Source organism: Centruroides sculpturatus, unplaced genomic scaffold (genome assembly GCF_000671375.1).
Source record: "Centruroides sculpturatus isolate CEXI.00-Female unplaced genomic scaffold, Cexi_2.0 scaffold157, whole genome shotgun sequence".
NCBI classification, from domain to species: domain Eukaryota; kingdom Metazoa; phylum Arthropoda; class Arachnida; order Scorpiones; family Buthidae; genus Centruroides; species Centruroides sculpturatus.
This window is the reverse complement of record NW_019384522.1, coordinates 935916-950603: the sequence shown is the minus strand read 5'-3', so window position 1 is coordinate 950603 and position 14688 is coordinate 935916. Positions and strand designations below refer to the sequence as shown.

Below are 14688 nucleotides of genomic sequence, written 5' to 3'. Positions count from 1 at the left end.
ACAAACTTGTTAAAAATGAAATGCATTTCATAGTCCACAAGACTGTAAACATACTTTTAATAAATTCATACTATAGTAACATGGTTTGACTGTACTGTATCAAATAAATATATATACAATTTGGAACAGTAATTTTTCTTATAAGCATGTGCAATAAACTCAGGTTTGTAAGTAATAAAATATGTTTTAAAATTTTTATGTAATAAAATTACCTCTGTTTATCATTTGGTGATCTTGATCTTTTTCTCTTTTCACCATGTTTTTCCTGAGCTTCTTCAGCCGGTACTGAGTCTATAATAATTGCACCTAAATTACAAGAAATTAAATTTTCATTAGTTACCGTTTGGAAAAGTAAACTACACTAAATAAATGAACATATCTTAAAAACTAAAATCTTTAAATATTAATTTAAAAATTAGTATGAATATTTGATTGTTCTTCAGAGGAAAAAACTGAGTGTTTTACTTAAGTACATATCAATGAATTTTAAACATTAATTTTTTCAGTTTATTCCTGCATTTATCAATTGATAAATTAGAAAAAAGTGATGAGAATAAAATTTATGTCATTTGGTAGCCATCAACATTTTCAACACTTAAGATTGCAGAGGTTTANTGTATAATTTTTGGAAGTGTATTAATTCCTTTTAATATTTGATAACATACATATAAAAACATTATAGAATTAATTAATATATAGAATAGAGACAAACGTCTTTTCCCAACCAGTTATTTTAAAAAGAACATTACAATCATTTTCGACTCTGTCAATGTATACAAATTCATGCATAGACTAAACAATAGTGTCATTCATTTGCTATTATTTAGATCTGTGGGAGATGGGAGTATCTCTTCTCTTATTACAAACAGGGAATCAATAGCAACTAGAGTTGTAAAGAACGACAAAATTGTCTAATTTCAGTTTTTCTTCAATTCTGAAATATTAAACAAACATGAAATAGGCTGTAAAGACAAAACAACAACTATATGCATCATTACATGACAAGAATGCAATGAATAAGAAGCCGTAACATTTGTACAATCATGAATAAGACATAAAATTTTAATTTAACAAAAAACAAGCTAATTTAACAGAATACAAAAAAGCCAATTACATGAAAAAAAAACCTCAACAACAGTCTGCAATAATCCAGGTCTGTGTTTTTGAAATTACAAAACTCTCCACAGCTAACATCATGACATCTGTTATGATAACATAAGAAATAGAATACATTGCTGCACATCACATGCATTCAATTCCTACTTTTGTAAACATTTTAAGCATATCACAAGAAAGAATTATTGGATCATCATCTAGGAATACTTGGCAGCCATTCTAACATATCCACTGTTTTGCAAATTCATATCTTTTGTTAACTTGTTTACAGGCATTTTTACTAGTGTTGCAACAAATAGTATATTCAGCCTCAGGCCGAATACTCGGCCAGGAGCGTGGGCAATAGCCAAATATTTGGCTTGATTAACGCACGTACGAAAATTGGCTTGCAAACCGCATTATGGCAAGGACCCTGCTCTCTATTGGCCCACTATCACTACGCTTCGCCAATCACGTTAATTCTTGACCGTTGTAACGGACAGACAAGAGCGTCATGGCAGTATGCGATAAATGATGATATCAAATGCGAATAACAATGAAATGACCTACACGTGTAAATAACAGAAAAAGAACAGAGAAGAACCACGAAGTGAAAATATGAAAATAAATATGAAATTGAGTTGATAACATAATAAAACAAGTTAAAGCAGCTTATTGGCGCGAAATTCATGACCATCAATGCCAAACAATTGTCGTCATAGACTTTGAAAAGCTAAATGCTTGTAATGAAAGTCACTTAGCATGCACGGGTGAAAGCCTAGGACCATTCGGGCTAACAAGCTGTCTCGAATCTGTAAATTATAACTGACATATACCGACATCCTATCTGTCTCTTTTCTACGTTATCACCAGGCTAAGTCAGGTAATTATAAAATGGAAAAACCATGACGGAAAAGTGACGAATCGAAAGTATTGTGAGTGCGTATTATGATGTATGCATAGGCATGCATACGTGGACTACAGAGATGGAGGAAAAAGAAAGGAAAGAGCAAAGACAAACGCTTGAAAAGGATAGGCATGGTCAGACCCTCACATGTGTGCGACGATTCTCGAATGAACAGGTGTGTACATGTGCTGATCTTTGTAATTATAACTTGTGAATACATGTGACTAATAATATTATTTTTTTATATTTTGTGCATGTTATAAGTTATAAATAAATATAAACAAACAACACTAACCTGACAACATTAAATCTAAATACCAAAATGATTAATTTACTGTGTTTTTGTTATTTCTTACTCCTATTTTTAGGTATTCGGCCGAATAGTGATTAAATATTCGGTATTTGGCTGAATAGTGAAAAATAGGCCGAATACCAAATAGTAACCGAATATTCGTTACATCACTAATTTTTACATATCAAAATATCTGCAAAGTGCCTAGAGTAGATACATTGAAAGTATCATTGCAACAGATATGTCCCAAAAAAGTGTAATTAAAGAAAGGAGGTGAAGGAATACAAATAAAAAAAAGTCTAGAAATAAAACTGTTATTTAATAAAAATAAAAACTTCTTTTTTCATCACTGGGGAGTGGCCAGTACAAAGACAAAATGGGATGTTATAAAATCAAATCTTTTTTCGGAAGTATAAGAAAATCCCAAAATTTGTAAATCTGACATTTAGGATGATGCTACTAGAAATGAAATAGCACAAACTTGCAAGCAAAAATCTACATAAAGACAAACAGCAGCTGTCATTCATAACCTTTCAAATGGACTTTTAACTTCTGAATCTCTAGTAACAATTAAAATTTACTTCCTTCTCTTTTACAGTTTACCCTGTTTTATCATTAGCTTACCAGACAAATTTAATTAACATTGTTTTGAGCAGACTAATGTAAATACAACAGCAGTTGTAATTGAAAAAATCTAAACAATAAAAAAAATTAGGATTTTAAACAGATGCTTCACTGTGCACTTTATACTTTCATTCTACCTATTTATGAAAGCATTGAAACAAACAACCTACAGAATTTATATTATTTTTAATTTAAACCAACCATTAAAAAAATGAATATAACAATAAATAAAGATAGATAAATTACAGTATTTGGCTCTTGAGTGCTTTCTCCTCAAACTTTCACTAACTATTGGTATTGGCACAAAATATTTGTTACATTATAAGCCATTATTACCCTTTAAATAAATAATGTAGAATAAAATATTACTAATTTCAATAGAAGGGAATGTTAAAGTATGTAAATAATTCAAATTTATTTAACCATCTGAAATATGAGAAAGTAAATAAAAGTTTAAGAAATTATGTGCATTATAAGTTTATAATTGTATAAATTATTTCTATTATAAATATTTTGGCATCATAATTTCAATTGGCAATTTGGCTTCATTTCAATGTATAATCTTCATATTTGTCATAGAGAAATCTTTTATGAGAGAAAATTATCCTGCTGATCAGTTCTAGTACATTTCACTAACAAAAACTTTGTGAATTATACCTGCAAACACACTGAAAACCAGAATCATCATTCCAATATATCCCAATATCTATTCCATTTTTGTTTTTGTCCACAATTTGAACTCTGAATAAATTAAGGATAAAGAAAAATCAATCAAGAGTCTTATATAAATGTGCATGTTTTTTGCTGTTTTATCATAGAATTTTAAAAAATATATATTAAAAGTAATATACAAACACCATTTTCAATATTCCTAACAACAACATATTTGATAAAAGTTCTATCAAATTTATTTTTAATTATATAATGTAATGCATCTAACCTTGATCTTTTGCATCATTTTCACCATCTATCTGATTTTCTTCAGAGTTTTCTTTCTTTTCCTCTTCATCTTCCTCTTTCATTTCTTGATCACCAGTTCCTTCACATTCTTCCTCCTAGAAAAATAATTATATTCTTAATAAGTAAAATTCTTATATATAAACCATCAAATCATTTATATAAAACAACTTTAACATATAATAAAACTTCTCTTAGTAGATACAGTGGGTGATCGGTAAACAAACAGATCAGATAACAAACACTTTTTCGAAAGATTTTTATGTTCGGATAACGAACACATGATCAAATAACGTACACCCCACAGAACAAACACAAGAAGAAGCAACGTAAAATAATGAATACCGACCAATCTTCCGTTGTCTTCGGGCAACAATTCGAAACCTTTCAAAGAATGGGAGATGTCAACATCAAGCTCAAGCCAGTATATACCGATCAGATAGTATTCCTCCAAACTTTGAAACTCTCGCTTGTAACTCCAGCCTTTTATTTTTATGACAAAACAATTCTTATATATATTCGTGAGACTGTCAGGTAGGCACTCGTTAAGTTTTGCGTCTGTTTTTCTTTTTGAAAGGTGAGAGTATAATAGCAAAGGTAGAGAGTAGGCAGAAGATGCCTAATGTTGCTGGGCAGTATGACTTGAACAGGTCTACAGTAGGCTGCCATTCAATCTTATCTAAAAAAGATACTGTATAATCAAGAAGACTCAAGAAGCTAAAGGAGTAACAAAAATCACATCTGAGAAATAAAAAAAACGTTGAAAAACTCATAATGGAACCTGAAACTGATCTGATAAGAGAAGAATGCCAAAAACTCTTGAATGAAGAACACCAAGAAACTCTGCGAGATATGTTTTCTTCTGAAAAAGAGGATTAATGTCGATATCTACTATTAAACATCTTTTGAAGAAGTGGGAGAATGTCAGTCTTAGAATGGCATCCAAACCAAGTTGAGGCTTGGCGATTTCTACAATTGCAATGCTATTAATTACTTATGAAAAATCCTGAAGAAGAGAGAAAAGCAATTGATTAGACAGATTCTTTAACCCTTTCAAACAGAAAAAATATGACTAATAAAAACGCAAGACTGTGTATGTTTGTATTTTTATCTATATATATAAAAGTGTGTGTGTGTGTGTGTGTGTGTGCGTGCACGCGTCCCCTTCATGCATTACCACACCGTTTATCCGATTGCCGGGAAACATTGGGAAGTTGTTTAATATACTCCGGCGAAGGTTTGTGGCATAGTACGATTGCCATGAACTTTGGAAAGTTTTTTAAATTTTTTAATACACTCCCGCGAAGTACATTTATCCTACGATAGATGGCGCGCGTTTACACGAGCATTCGCGCGCAATGTGTTCAATCGATTTCAAATTGCGAAGATCATTTCCCCCCTTCAAAAAATATCTTTATATATGCATTTGTGAACTGTTATTTACGATATTTCTAATAATTTTTGTTTAATCACTTTATTTCGACTTTTTTTGCTAATTATGTATTCGCTCGAACTTCGTTAAAACCTTAACTGTACCCCAAACAACAACCGAAGTTGTAGGAAGAAATTCGCGTATTTTACCGATCTAGGTATCCCCCTTTTCTGAATTGTGTATTTATGCTCCCTGATTCCCATTTTTACAACATGTGCAGTAGCTCCAACATATTCATATGGATCAGTTGACAATTCATTCATTGTTCCAGATGGGCCAGTGCCCATCTGGAACAATGGGCTTCCACCTGGAGCCTCTTGTTCTTGGCACCCAAAAATGCAGTTCTGGACTTTTCACCAAAACACTGCCTCCGCCAATCTCTTTTTCCCTTCGTTCAGGGCAAATCCCACAACATACCTCCTTACGTATCTTAGGAGTCCAATTCTCATTCTTTAACTTGGATAGCCCACAAAACTTTCCTCAAGACAAAATTAGCACAGGCAGGCACATACCTAAAATACTTCACATCACATAGGAATGGGGCCAGGATGTCTGATCTCCTTCATCTATTCTATATGGTCCTCAGCCCGATGACCAAATTTGGTGGGCCGCTCTTAGAAGGCGCCCCTCCCAGCAGCTCGACCGCACTGAAAAGACATGTTGCTCTTCGCACAGCCTTGGGGGTGCCATTAACAACTCCCATTCTGTCACTCTACACAATCCTTTCTCAAAGTAGGCAATAATGCTCCCTTGTGGGCACTGGAGGCTTTCAGGGGAGCAGTAGAAGGCTCAGTGATTAACAATGAGTTTTATTTCTTCTCATTGAAACATTCTTTGATTTCAGAAATAGGATATGGGTCACACCCTATCTATCCTATCTATATAATAATGCATGTTTAAACATTATATTTGCAATAAACTGCTTTTAAGATATGCAACAAATGGTAATGTAAAAAAGTAAGTTAAAAAATATGGAGCACTAGATTTTTTTTAATCTCAAAGTGGACGGTGGTAAAAATAAGTTTGAGAACCTGTGCTCTACACAGAGATGGGATACATACCCTACAAAACAAGACTCCACATGCAGGCCACAACACATGCCATTACCCATCTGGCACATGGTCCCTTCAGCCTGCTCCATAAGCTTTATAAGACAGGGCCCAGCTTGGCATACTATCATTGGCACCCTTACCAGGAGCCCTACATCAGCAGACAGGCCTCCCTCTATCAAAACTATACCACCTAAAGAACACTCTGCAACTGTTTTAACACCAGAACATCTTCCAGACGGCACAACCCAGCCCATCCAGTCACTTGCGCCCACTTTCAAGATGAGGTCTCTAACCGAGGGGAAGACTGGATGCTTATCAGATCAGACACGTCAAAATCCCCACTCAGAATGACTGTTGGAATGGTCATCCCTTCTCATCAAATCACTGAAATGGCAAATAGATGAAGGTTGCAGTATCTTCAGATTGGATGCCCTGGCCATCCAGCAGGCCTTCACCTTGGTCAGCCCTCCGCCACCCAACAATCATCACTTCTGATAGCCAATCAGTCCTTCAAGCAGTAGTGGCAGTCACCCATTCATCACAGCCCCTCACCATAGACCTGGTGGCAACTATCACATCATTTTCAACACCCCTCGCCATTAGGTGGACCCCAGGCCATGTAGGTATCCCAGTCAATGAAGCGGCCGATAAGGCTGCACATACTGGCACTCCTATCAGCACAATATAGTGCCCGCTACAGCTGAATGATCTCTCTCAGAACACCAGAAGATCAACCATCCAAAATATCATCAATGCATGGATGCCAAGCCTATGCAGGAAGGAGCACAACCACCTTTGCCCCTGCACCAAGTGGCCTTATCAGTATGCCTTGTTCCACCAAACTGAAACTTTGCTGGCCCACCTCCACATGGACAAGGCCCCACTGAATGCATTCTTACACTCCCATCACCTCCGCGACTCGCCAGCATGCCCTCACTGCAGCATAGAGGAAACAGCATATCACTACTGGCTCAAATGCCCACAATACAATGGGCCCCGACATACCCTCAGTACGAATCTCTCCCTCAACCCCACTCGTTAATTCTGATTTACTGGCTGTCCACTGATGTACCATTGAGCTGGCACATGGCAAACTCAGAATTGTTTATTCACCAAACAGGTCACTTCAACTAACCATCAGGCGACAGCGTATTGGAGAATATAATCCGAGTGGCTGGAATCTCAATATAAACTCAAAAGAAAAAAAAAAAAAAAAAGGTGGAACTTCGTGTTTTCGTAAGGTAGGTTACAAATGGCAACGTCAATTATTTAGTGTGTTTGGTATTTAGACGTGAATGTAATAGATGTCCTACTTGAAGGGTCTGAGAATTGTAAAAATGTCTATTAAGTAGAGGTGTCAACTATTCAGGCATTTCCATTAATAAAGGTTTTACAGTACACTTTTAAAAAAGCAAAATAGAACATATATTTCAAAAACAAAGAACCATACACGTAATTGGATATTTGTTGTGCACATAGAAGTAGTGTCCAATCACATGTACAATTCTTAGTTTTCGAAATATATATTCTGTTTTGTGTTCCTTTTTAAAATGTATTAAGCTAATTATGACTGTTAAAAACAGACAGAAATGTTAATTTTAATAAGTATTCTTATTAAAATTAATTATATCAACAAGATTCCTTGCTGGATTTTTGACATTTTTGTCATTTATTTTATTAAATATCCAATTTTTTGTGTGTGGCATTTAAGATATTTAATTTCTTTATGAAAGTTTTAAAACTGCTTAACCCTGATTAATTCACATATCTCCCCCATGTAACAGGGAGAACTATCACCTTGAATAAAATATTAAATGATTGATTGATATATTTTATTAACAGATGTACGATAAAATAGAAAAAAGCTAAATTTTTATCATTTCAATGCATATATCATCATTATAAATTTGATAAGCTTCTGAAAAAATTTTTTTTGTGATTTACCTGAATATCATTCTGTTCTTCATCTTCTTCATCTTTAGCTTGTGATTCATCTTCAGTAGTTGGTTCTTCAGGAATATAAGCCTAATTTTTAAAAGAAATATCAAAAATAAACAAAATGAATAAGAATTCATTTAACAATATCAAGTAAATAAAGTATAGTTTTCAAGTATAAAACATAATACTACTTAAGTCCACTGTGAAGAATGATGGGCTATTTTCATTACAATTATTATAACTGTCAGAATTGCAAAAATTATTTGAATAAAAAGAGATGCAAAATAGTATAGTTTCTTAATCTTGACTACATCACAAATTAAACAAACAAAAACAAACTATATTATTGAAATAATTAAAAATATAATTTAATAGAATTTGAGAACAAAAATTCCATTAGATATTAAATTATAAACCATAATCATGAGGTCATGAGGAGTAACCATAATCAGGAAACTTTTTATACATACAATAGCAACAATCTGAATTGTACTAATACACATAGATATGAAGGTCTAAGTTAAAAGAACATATACTAAATTTCCTAATCATCTGATAAGTTTAACGTACAAGTTTCAATTTATCTAAGAAATACACGTAATTCTCATTCAAACTCGCATCTCAATAAAAATGAATTTATAAACTAAACTTTCAATATAAAATGTAATCTAATAGAATTTGTTTGGCAAGTTCAATATTAATTTTATTCAAATATGGTAAAGATTGCCTAATCTAGTAATAAGCTTTCCAATAATGTTCTAAAATAATATTGAAAAATATATGGAACAGTAAAAATCCAAGAACAGCCAATGCATCTGAAACATTTCACTTGTGTTTACAGGCCTCACTTTTTTTGAAAGTGAAGACAGTCCAGCACTTATGGTACAGTACATGGCATACACTATCATATGATGATAAACCACCTTTGTAGCCAGAATTGATTGATATGGCTTTCAGGGACATGCTGCTCCAATAAGATAGTGAAATGAACCATACAAACAACAAAATGACAACTTTATTGCAATCAAAGTTAAGGCAAAACTTCATGAAACAATGATGTCAACTGCATCCAAGATCATGAAATTTGACACTGGATTAATTTTTTTAAAACTATGTGAAAGTAATGTATATGCCAACAATCCACAAACCATCAATGAGCTCAAAGACGAAAAAAACATGTCAATGGCAAGACTGAGATATAATTACAGTGGAACCTCACTTAATGAGCATAATCCATTCCAGAATCTTATTCGTAATGTGAAACACTTGTTAAACGAAACAATTTTTTTCCATATAAATTAATGTAAAATATGATAATGTGTTCTATGCCAAAAAAATACTCAAATATTTTGTGTATAACGTTTATTCAAAAAAAATTATACAATATACATTGTTAAGGAGCATGAATCATCATCATCATCATTCCTTCTAGTACAGAATAAACCAACCTGAAAGGCCTATTTGATTTGCAAGAAAAAAAATTGCAGATAATATGTATGATAAACAGGCCAAACGATATGCCAAATTGTTGGGCTATGTAAAGGCTACAATTAAATATTAGAAATTAATTAATTTGACTAGAGGTAGGCAGTTATGCGCCATCTCATATTAAATTTTAATTATTAAAAATAATTAATTTTTAATGTAGACATTTTTTAAATTTAATTTGGAATTGGTCATTAAATTAATTAATTTCTAATATTTCATTGTAGCCTTTACATAGCCCAAGAATTTGGCATATAGTTTGGCGTGTTTATATATAACCGTCTATGGTTGTTAATATTTGTATGTAATATGTCTGAACACGAGTTTGGAAAAATGTGTGATCACAAGCAACACTAACAAGTAAGATGTTAATGGAATGAGTGCTAAACACAGACTGACTGAGCATGTGCACAATCCGGGATTTCCCCTTTCCCTGTCACTTGTTATGTGAAATGTCACTTGTTAAGCGAGTTTTTTTTTTACAATTTGTTTTGCTTGTTATGCAAGATGCTCATTAAGCAAGGTTCCACTGTATTTAAAAATCTAGACAAAAATAGCATCATGGGAAGAGCTGTAATGCCATTTATGAGGTTCCTGAACTCAAGTTGAAATTTTGATTAATTATAAAATTTTTTAAGTCGGGAAACTTCAAGAGTTAAATCGGATAAAGAACACATGTCGGTACAGTAGCCTTGACAGAAAGGAAAACACTTGTTCTAAAACTAAATGCGATGCGATGATAAATGACAGAGGGAATGTCTACCGGGTAAGAGGGGGCTTTGTCATGGTGCTCGTATACAAGAGTCAAAGTGTAAACAATCAAGAAAAAAAATGGAAGGACTAATGATCAAAAGGACACCTGTTAGGTCATGTGAGCCCTAAACCATTTGGGAGGGGGTAAGCGGACACAAAACATCTGGCAAATCGGTCAAGAAAAGTGTCCAGAAAGAATATAATGATGTTAATTATGAGTGCAAGTGTCAAGACCCTGTCAGCACTCTGGCCTTACCCGATCTGAACTCGCTTCGGTCTCACTTGGAGACAGAAGAATGACCAATCGAGATAAGGGAAAAGGGACACAAGACCAATCAAAAATGGGAAATTCGAGGGGAAATTCTATAAAACCTCCAAATCACAATAAGAAGAGGAAATTCTCCGCCTGCTAAGAAGTGTATTTGTCGGAACGTCAACCTGCCGCCCGTACACCAATGTCCCTCTACCAACTTGACACTTCTTCCCCAATGTCCCAGGGCACACAACTTGTGGCATCATCCCATACCTGACCACTATCATCTGGAGCTCCTCATCCAAGACAATCTAGATCATATCTTGTATTGTTGTTATGTAAGTTACTTTTAATGTTATAATGAACAGTTCTTGTATAATACTTGTTATCTTTGTCTCTGCTACTGCCCACATACAATCAGTCCCTAGGTTTATCCTGACGTGAAATTAACTTATTGCCCCTAAAAGTCAGCACCATACACATTTGTCTGGTAATGTATTTTATATACAATTGTAATTACATAAATCAAGTTTCCCAACCTGTGTGTCATAGAAATATTAAATATTTTTTAGAATTTTGAATAAACTCTTTTTTAAAATTTCTTCAAGTTTCATCTTTTTACCTCTGACTGACCGAAAAGAAGAACTATTTTTAAATTAATGTTTAGTTTATATATCTGCAAATATTAAAGGCAGCACAATTGTTTATTTTTTTCATTCATTACAGACATAGTTTGGTTGCATGTAATTTTATTTTCAGAACTCGTTAGGTGCCAAGTGGATAAGTATTCAATAAAATGTCAATTGTTGCAAAATTTGAAGCATCAGTATACCTCCCATCACAAAAATTGAATACAGTAATACTCCGAACTTACGCGATAGGTGGGACCGAGTGATAACCGCGTAAGTTGAATGCGCATAAGTCGGGGTATAATTTCCCAATTTGTGTAAAATCCAAGTCGGATGTATGTAAGCTAATAAATGTTCTCGTTAATCTTATCTAGTCTTTTGATTCGTTTACGGTTACAAGAAATCACCACGTAGTCTCTCAAGTCTCCGCAGATATAACAAACACAGAAATAAATAACACAAAATAAATTGTAGCTATGTGTCGATTCCGCGCGACACATCCAAACATGTAAGCTGAACAATAGTATGGGGGAGTGAATAATCAAGAGTTGCATGGCGCTCAAACAAAAGACGAATCGACGAGATTTGAAAATCACGTAACTCCGGGTTCGCATAAGTTGGGGTAGCATAAGTCAAGGCATAACTGTCTATGCATATGCTGGGGCCTTTGAAGCTTCTAAAAACATTGTGGCTTAACAGCTTAAAGATTGATACTAACTAGCTCTTTATGCATTGATTCAAATGATCCTTTTATTTTTATAGTAAGTTTGTAAAATTGTGAGTTTTTGTCTTAATAAGTTTAACTTTTGTATTATCAAATTCTTATTACTGTCTATGCATATGCTGGGGCCTTTGAAGCTTCTAAAAACATTGTGGCTTAACAGCTTAAAGATTGATACTAACTAGCTCTTTATGCATTGATTCAAATGATCCTTTTATTTTTATAGTAAGTTTGTAAAATTGTGAGTTTTTGTCTTAATAAGTTTAACTTTTGTATTATCAAATTATTTTTTAAATCAACTGTAGTTTATTTTAAATTTTAAATATTTTTATTTTAAAAATTATGGTGTGTCACAAAAATCTAGTTAAATTCAAAGTGTATTGCTAATCCAAAAAGATTGGGAAACACTGACCACAGAGATATGCAAATGATTAAGTTTGCATATTCATCAAATCGTGTGGTACCAAGTTTTGGGCTATAAAGACCAGCAGCTGGTTTGGCTGTAAATACTATTAGCAACCATTTGCATCAGTCGTATAGAGAACATCTTAGAGATAACAGCAAGCTGAATACCACCAGTTAACAGCTGGGGAATGAGACTATCCTAGAGCTGCAGAACCTTAGTTTGTTGACATGTGCAGTTGCCACACGTGATGGGCATAAGACAAGTACTATCCAGCAACATGTGACATGGATGCAAGAACATCTGCAAATAAACTGAAGAGGGAGTGTATTGCACTAGTGCATGTCAGAGTGTACATACTGGCAGATTTGCTGAACAACTCTTTGGGCCCCATTTTCCATGGCATCTGACATCTGAAGCTGGCTATTGCTGTCAACAGGCTCATCTGTGTCCAACCAAACAATTTGCAACTGGTTGCATGAAGTTAAGATACACACATGGCAACCAGTAACCAGTGAAGATAATATTCACTTCTCAACAAAAGGCTTGCTGACCTGGCATAGTGTCATTATAATCGCAACTGGATCACTGAACAATAACTGATGCCATTCATCAGATATTACTTATGGATGAATCCCACTTCTGTCTGTAGACATATGCAGCCGTGAACAGGTGTGGCAGTATCCAGGGAATGCTATGTGCCTACCCTTTTTGCTGAGCATCATGTTCAATCAGTAGACAGCCCTAGTGCACATTTCCAGTACTCTGGAACAGTAGACAGTGGACCAGTAGTCACATGAATTGTTGGCTTGTGGTTCAGCCACTGGTGAGAGCCACACCTGACAATGTTCCAGCAAGACAATGCCCAAACACATGTTGCATGAAAACTCACCAATCTGAATAGAATTCACATCCTTCCCTGGCTGGCAGCCTCGCTGGATCTCTCTCCCATTGAAAATCCACAACACCTCATGCAAAATTAAATGTATCAGAAACCACCACCACATAATATAGATGACGTATGCACTTCAGTAGACACAGCCTGGCAAGGATACCACAGGCAATCATTAATTGCCTCATTGACAGTATGCCTCACTGTGTAGCAGCCAGTTTTAAAACAGGATTAATTTAGAGAACATAAGTATTCAATTACTAAAAACGTGGACAGCACCGTCCTTGCAGCCTTTGCTAAACATCAAGATATTAATGTACAGTACATTGGGACAAAGCATCCATAATTAGGACAACCACCAACAAACAGGTCCTTAAACATATTGAAAAACTTGAAATTTACAAGGCGCATATTAACAAAGGATGCATCAACCATAGAGACGCAGATAGTCTATCCTGCGCATGGAAATCTTTTTACCATGACAATTTTTTTTTAATTCTTTACCACGATTAATTTCTTAATGTTTTATTTATAATTTTTTTTTATGTTTTTTAACATTTTATTTATGTTTTACGTAATTAATTTTAATTTTTAAACCGTTGTATTGCTTGCGTTCTATTTTACATTCGTTTTCGTTTTAAAGAGGCTTAACTGAAGAAGACTATTAAATACATTCGAAAACGTTTTTATTTTATTAAATACTTCGTTGCTGGAATTACTAAGGTGTTTTCATTATTTTGCCAGTATAGTTGTCTGTATGGGCCATATTTATCACAGAACTAGCTTACCCGTCGTGCATTGCTGTGATCTCAGAAGAAACGAAATTCAAGCAAACTCATTATGATAAAATTCAATTTACATTTTATCATTTTTATTGAAAATTATTATTATTATTCATTTTCATCGGGAAAACATTTCAAAGTGTCGTTTCAATTCTATTTATTTATTGGAGTGCTTGTGGATACACGATATTTTTTGTTTTTCCGTCTGGTGCGTAACAAATAAATCAAGGTTTTCCGACGCGTGAGCTGGCCACGTTCAGTTGTCCATGTGAGAAGCACGGATTCTTTAAACTTAGCCCACATACTCGCAGAGATTGATAGAAGTGCGATATTCCCCATTTATATATATATTTTTTAATCCTTTATAATTTTGATTATTTAATTGCTCCTTCCTCTCTTCCTTGGCATGTTGTGAAATTTCTGATAGTTGGATAATAAACCGTTTTATTGTAATTTGTCTTTTTAAATTATTT

The 14688-nt window shown here is 34.0% G+C and overlaps 1 protein-coding gene across 1 annotated transcript in view; it reads right to left on the bottom strand.

Moving 5' to 3' along the window:
* The window catches only part of LOC111622780 (heterogeneous nuclear ribonucleoprotein U-like), a 76079-nt gene that overhangs the window by 15859 nt on the left and 45532 nt on the right, over window positions 1-14688 (bottom strand). The window contains exons 3-5 of the mRNA XM_023365201.1: window positions 8304-8384; window positions 3859-3973; window positions 213-306 (exon numbers count right to left, since the gene is read on the bottom strand). Of these exons, the coding sequence (XP_023220969.1) occupies window positions 213-306; window positions 3859-3973; window positions 8304-8384 (290 nt within the window). The remainder of the gene's footprint in view (window positions 1-212; window positions 307-3858; window positions 3974-8303; window positions 8385-14688) is intronic.